The sequence below is a fragment of the Chinchilla lanigera genome, unplaced genomic scaffold (assembly GCF_000276665.1).
Source record: "Chinchilla lanigera isolate Chin_1 unplaced genomic scaffold, ChiLan1.0 scaffold00012, whole genome shotgun sequence".
Lineage (NCBI taxonomy): Eukaryota > Metazoa > Chordata > Mammalia > Rodentia > Chinchillidae > Chinchilla > Chinchilla lanigera.
In genome coordinates, this window is record NW_004955413.1 from 4423322 (window position 1) to 4429805 (window position 6484).

The 6484-nt window shown below is 61.1% G+C and overlaps 2 protein-coding genes across 2 annotated transcripts in view; both read left to right on the forward strand.

Moving 5' to 3' along the window:
• Positions 1-2287: 2287 nt before the first annotated feature.
• On the forward strand, positions 2288-5580 carry Gpr162 (G protein-coupled receptor 162; the record flags this gene model as incomplete). Its single annotated transcript, XM_013511324.1, is given in 4 exon segments — positions 2288-2889; positions 3533-3722; positions 4375-4532; positions 4817-5580. Coding segments are annotated over 4 exon segments (1502 nt in total), but the record flags the coding sequence as incomplete, so codon positions are not given.
• Positions 5581-6236: 656 nt separating this feature from the next.
• The window catches only part of P3h3 (prolyl 3-hydroxylase 3), a gene marked incomplete in the record, with an annotated part of 11045 nt that continues 10797 nt past the window's right edge, over positions 6237-6484 (forward strand). The window contains 1 exon segment of the mRNA XM_013511317.1: positions 6237-6484. Within this exon segment, the coding sequence (XP_013366771.1) occupies positions 6312-6484 (173 nt within the window).

The window sequence follows — 6484 nt, forward strand, 5'->3', positions numbered from 1 at the left end:
GGCCGCGGGAGGGAGCGAGGGAGCGGGCACGGCGCGGAGCAGCGGAGCGGGCCGAGTGCGCGTCTTCCCCGCCGCCGGCAGGGCAGGTAAGGACCCCGGCCCGTCCCCGCGCCGCCCCTCCTCCCGCCACCTGCTATTCCTGCCCCCGGGAGCGAGAGCGCGGCGGGGGCGGGGGAGGAGCCGCCCTACCTTCCCCTGCACCGCGGAGGGCGAGGGACCCCTGCCGGCCTGCGGGCCCCAGCCCCCTCCTTCCTTCTCTCTTCTCTGTCCTTCACCTCCTCTCTGTCCTTCGCAGCCTGCCTGCTTCTGTCCCTCCGACTCCGTCCCTTTCTTCTTGAACCCACCCGCTGCCCTGGAGGAGGTGGGTGGGGAGGGGCCAGCTGCTGTGGGGTCGGGAGTGGGGGGCTCCTGACCAACTCCCTCCACCTCCTTCGGCATGGCCATTACCATGGCAACGAGGGTGTACTGGGCTCCGGAGGGCAGACAAAGGTGGGGGACGGACTAGGACCTCCTGGGGAGGGCAGGGGTCTGCTGTTCTTCCATAGGAAGTAGACCCTGGCACTGCTGTGCTTCATTTTCACCCCTTTTGCCCCAAAGCCATTATGCCCATCCTCCCAGCCTCTGCTGTGTTCAAGGTTTCACCCGCTTTCCTCTTAGCCTCCTCCCCAGGGCTCCCTGCAGCTCAGCGCCATTAAGAGCCAGACTGTCCTAAAGGGAAACTGAGGCTCTGCGCCGGGGGTGGGGGTCTCAGAGTCTCCCGGTGGGAGTCAGCGCCTTAGCGAACTGTGGGTTTTTCTTCTCAGTCTCCCGTTCCCGGTTACCACCTCCGCCCCGCCCCTCCTCCCCGCAAGGCCTCTTCTCCAGGGGCGCCTGAGAGGTCCTTCTATTTTCAGATACTACCACTTTGCCCCCTCTTTCTCTTCTGCCAAACTCTCCTCCTTCTCCCTGGTTCCCCCTCTTTCCATTTCTGGATGCTTCTGATGTCAGTGGTTTCCCCGCCTTCGGGTTCCCTGGCCCCCCCTTCTTTGGTGGCAGCCTCTTTTCTCCCATTTTCCCAGCTCCCTGGGGAGCTGGAGGGTAATCAGCCAGGTTTGGGGAAACACTCTTGCCCACCAAGACCGGGCCAGGGAGACTGACAGGTAGGAGAGGTGTTTGACTTCAAACCCCAAGGAGACACCAGTTCTGTGGCTCCAGGTCAGTCCTTCTAAAGAGGTTTAGGGACTTGAAGATGGGGGCGGGTGTATCATAACCTGGGAGTTCCAGAGTTGGGAAGAAGGGCTAAAAAGGGATGGGAGATAGGAAGGTGAGAATATCTTTTTTGGCATGGGGATATATTCAATGTTACAGCATGTGCCTGGCAAGCGCAAGGTCCTGAGTTTGATTCCTAGTACCCGCCCCTCCGAAAAAAGAGTATCTTTTTCCTGGCAGTTTGAAATCAGAGGCAGTCTTGTCTGTGTGGGGTGCTTGAGTGGCCGTCTGATTGAGGCAGGGGGAAACTCAGACCCCCATAACCCCAGCAGTCAGTCATTTCAATAGTTTGAAGGGAAGGGGCCCCAAGGTGCCAGTTAAACAGCAGTCTAGGCTCACCTTTGCCCTCCTCTTCCCTCATCTCATCTTTCCTTTGCAGCTGGTCCAAGCGGCTGAGCCACCTCCAAATCCCTTGGGCCATCCGGAAGATTCCTGCCTGGTCAAGAAGCTGAGGAGACAGAGACGTGCAAATCCCAACTTGGGGACCAGAGCACCCCAGCCAGTCTTGCAGCTGGGAAAGCAGCCAGCTGGCCTTCCGCATCAATTCCCAGGACACTTAAGGAAGGACCACCTCTGCTGACCCACAGCCTCCCCCTGCCCTGGCCCTAGCTGGGTCAGTCATGCCATGCTGAGCAGGGGGGTGGGCCTGGGCACAGCCTGACTGACTACAGGGCAAGGATCGTGGGCATCATGGGGGTACATGTAAGTGGGGCTCCTGGGTGAGGCCTAGCCCCCGCCCCCAGAGCTCAGAGGGGGTGGGGGGCTGAGGATAGGATGGCTCGGGGCGGGGTGGGGGCAGAGGAGGCCTCCCTGCGCTCCAATGCATTGTCCTGGCTGGCTTGTGGGCTCCTGGCACTGCTGGCCAATGCTTGGATCATCCTCAGCATCTCGGCCAAGCAGCAGAAGCACAAGCCGCTGGAGCTGCTGCTCTGCTTCCTGGCGGGCACACACATCCTCATGGCGGCCGTGCCCCTCACCACATTCGCTGTGGTGCAGCTGCGGCGCCAGGCTTCTTCTGACTATGACTGGAACGAGAGCATCTGCAAGGTCTTTGTGTCCACCTACTACACGCTGGCTCTGGCCACCTGCTTCACGGTCGCCTCACTGTCCTACCACCGCATGTGGATGGTGCGCTGGCCCGTCAACTACCGCCTCAGCAATGCCAAGAAGCAGGCCCTGCATGCTGTCATGGGCATCTGGATGGTCAGCTTCATCCTCTCCACGCTGCCTTCCATTGGCTGGCACAACAACGGAGAGCGCTACTACGCCCGAGGCTGCCAGTTCATAGTCTCCAAGATTGGCCTTGGCTTTGGCGTCTGCTTCAGCCTCCTGCTACTCGGGGGCATTGTCATGGGGCTGGTCTGTGTGGCCATCACTTTCTACCAGACGCTGTGGGCCCGGCCCCGGAGGGCTCGGCAGGCCCGGAGAGCGGGGGGCAATGGCAGAGCCAAGGCAGGTGGGCCAGGGGGCTTTGGTACCCGGCCGGCTTTTGAGGTGCCAGCCATTGTGGTGGAGGACACCAGAGGGAAGCGGCGGTCCTCGTTGGATGGCTCCGAGTCCGCCAAGACATCACTGCAGGTCACCAACTTGGTCAGCGCCATCGTCTTTCTCTATGACTCTCTCACAGGGGTGCCCATCTTGGTGAGACTGGGGTCCCCCTAGCTGTTCTCCCTAACACCCAGGTCCCTGCATCGTCACCTCCAGCCCCATCAGCCACGCAGCTGTTCCATCATCTTCTTCCCGTTCCATCTTCTGTCTCCTTTTCCTCACCCACGCAATGCATTTGTGACCCCTCTTCTCCATCATCCATCTTCTGGTTCCCACTTCACACCTCCAGGCTCCGCCATCTGCCTTCCAGTTTCCACGATCCGGCTCCATCCTCCATCCTCAGCTCCACTACTTGTCCTCCGGGTCCATCGTCTGCCTCGAAGCTGCACTGCTCAGCCTGTCATCCGGGCACCAGAACCATGCTCACTCCCCCTTGCCCCCGGATACCGGTCTCTGAGTGCTCCTGGGTGGCCAGTGCAGAGGGCTCGCCCTACCACCCAATCCTGTCCCTATTCCCGGGTTTCTTTGTTCCAGTTTCCTGCACCATCTCTGTACCTCCGTTCTTCTCTCTCCAGATTCTGGGGCTCTGTCTCCAGCACTCTCCCCTAGCCTTCCTCTGAGTCAAACTCCACCCCACCCCACTTCCATCTTCTCTTCTGTCCTCCCTGGGACAGGCACCCTTCCCGCCCAGGCCTCGGCTCTGGGCCCTGACCTGCCGTTGTCTATCCTCCGCCAGGTGGTGAGCTTCTTCTCCCTGAAGTCTGACTCGGCTCCCCCGTGGATGGTGCTGGCCGTGCTGTGGTGCTCCATGGCACAGACGCTGCTGCTGCCCTCCTTCATCTGGTCCTGCGAACGCTACCGTGCCGACGTGCGCACAGTGTGGGAGCAGTGCGTGGCTATCATGTCTGAGGAGGATGGCAATGACGGTCAGAGAAGGGACAGGGCTCTGGCGTTCCTGGACCTCTGTGGACTCTGCCCTGTCCACCACCCCTTCCCTGAGGCGCTGGCCTGCCCTGCAGTGCCCCTGCTGGATGGAGCCTGCGCTCCCACAGCTCCCCTTTGCTCTTTGCTCAGGCTCGTTGCTGCCCACTAGAGGCTGCCTTCTGTTGGAGGGCTCCTTTCCCTGGCTGGGGCTCTTCTCTAGAAGCCCAGTGGCCCAGCTCTGGCCCTGACCAGGCAACTGCCTGGGAAGCAGTCCCCAGTCGTAATGCAAAGAAGCCATGGCACTAAAGGAAAGCTAAGCTTCCTGAGCGACCCCAGCTCCAGAGACAGTTCTTGGAGGAGGGCAGGTAACTTGCAAAAAGAAAGTCTGTATGTAGGAAGACCAGGCTCTCAGCACGGAGTGCCACAAATGCCAGCCACCCTGTGGGTCCTCTTGGAGCTTACAGACCCATGGGAACTGAAGGGTTCTCTGGGAGCTTAGAAAGGGGTGTTCTCTTGGGGTTGGGGATTTAGCTCAGCGGCACAGCGCCTGCCTGGCAAGCACAAGGTCGTGAGTTCGATTCCTGGTACTAGAAAAACAAAAACAAAAACGGGGTGTTCTCTCCCTGTGACCATTCTGCCCTTTGTCTCTCCTAGATGGGGGCTGTGACGACTACACAGATGGCCGAATCTGCAAAGTTCGATTTGATGCGAATGGGGCCACGGGGCCAGGGGGCAGGGACCCCAGCCAGGTGAAGCTGCTGCCGGGCCCGCACACGCTCTTTCCCCCTCTGGAGAGAGTGCACTACTTACAGGTATGGAGACCCAGCCCTGACCCGGCTCCCCGCACCACTATTCTCCAAGCCCGGTAGCTGCCCCCCTGCGGCGTAGCTCAGGCTGGCAGGGCACGCTGAGGAGTAGGTGAAGGAAAGGCACAGGAAGAGCGGCTCCCCAAGTCCTCTCAGGGCCAGGTTTGCCCACCAGAGCCAAGGTCTAGAGGTTCAGAGGGTGGAGCCATCTGGTAGGTCCTCATTTTGTTCCTGCCACCTCTCCCTTTGTCTGTGCAGCACCCCCAGGTCTCACTCACTTCTCTTCCTAGGTCCCTTTGTCGCGCCGTCTGTCCCATGATGAAACCAACATCTTCTCTACGCCTCGAGCACCTGGCTCCTTCCTGCACAAGTGGTCATCCTCTGATGACATCCGGGTCCTCCCTTCCCAGAGCCGCGCCCTGGAGGCCCCTCCTGAGTACCTAGGACAAAGACATCGCCCGGAGGACCAAGAAGATGAAGAAGAGGCCGAAGGTGGGGGGCTGGCCAGCCTTCGCCAGTTCCTGGAAAGTGGGGTTCTGGGATCAGGTGGGGGACCCTCACGGGGTCCTGGCTTTTTCCGGGAGGAGATCACCACTTTCATTGATGAGACACCTCTGCCTTCTCCAACGGCCTCTCCAGGACCCTCTCCTCGAAGGCCCAGGCCACTGGGTCTCTCACCCCGCCGACTCTCCCTGGGGTCCCCTGACAGCAGAGCCGTCGGACTTCCTCTGGGGCTAACCACAGGGCGACGCTGTTCCCTGACAGGGAGTGAAGGCAGTGCAAGGGCCTGGGTGAGACCCTGGGGCCCAGGGAACCCCATCTTCCCCCAGCTGACCCTGTGAGCCAAGGTGGGCTTGCTGGACTCCGAGGAAGGGGCCAGGTGAGGACACTTGTTCTGGCGCTGAGCCTGGGACTGCTGCCCCTGGACTCGGGGGAGATGGGTAACTAGATCTGCGGTTGAGGAGCCCCTGCTCTTTACCAAGTGACCAGATGCCCTACTCACCCTCCATCATCCATAGCGAAATGTATTAAAGTCTGAGTGTTGCCATAGAAATCTCAGTGTCCAGAATATGGTGCTGGCAAAGCGGGTGGTCAGGGCCTGTGGGGTGAATAACTCACAGAAGACAGAACCGCAGAGATGGGGACGGAAGACACACAGGGAAATCACCCCCCGTTAGCCTGCACACACAGCAGAGAGGGGCGCGTGTGGTGCTGGGGTGAGCACGGGGAGACACCTGAGTTCGAAGGGTCTTTGTTCAGCTTTGTGGAGGTGGCTTTGGGTGGTGGTTCTGTCACTGACACCCCGACCTTCCTGTTTTCCCCAAATCCATCCAAGACCTCACTTTCTGGGCAGTAGAGTGTTGGTGTCTGACTTGGGGTTCCAGGTCTGGGTAAATGCCCCACACTCCTTTTCCTGGACCCATGAAAGGAGGGGCACACAGCCCAGGGAGTCCCACAGCACGGGCGCTGGGGTTGGTGTCACCAGGCCCTCCAGAGGCTCCAGGCCTTCTCCGGTTCCCTCACTTGGACGTTCCTCTAACTCACACCGGCCCCACTCGCGTTCGCGATCGGTTCCCTTTCCGCACAGGCTCCCCGACTTTTCTGATCTTTCTGCCGGCGGCCCCCACCGTTCCGCCCTCCCCAGCAGCTCTCCGGCCTCGCATTCCTTCTCTTCCTTCCTCTCCCTCCTCCTCTCCCTGGCCCCTCCGTCCCTCCCCTTCTCGCTTTCCTCTCCCGCCCCCCAGCCCCGCAGTCCCCTCCGCAGCCGGCGGTGGTTCGGGCACCATGCTCAGACTTCTCCGGCCACTGCTGCTGCTGCTCCTGCTGCCACCGCGGGGGTCCACCGAACCCCCGGGGCTGACCCCATTATCCCCGGGGGCACCGCCCCAGCCCCCTGACTTGCTCTACGCAGACGGACTGCGCGCCTACGCGGCCGGGGCTTGGGCGTCCGCCGTGGC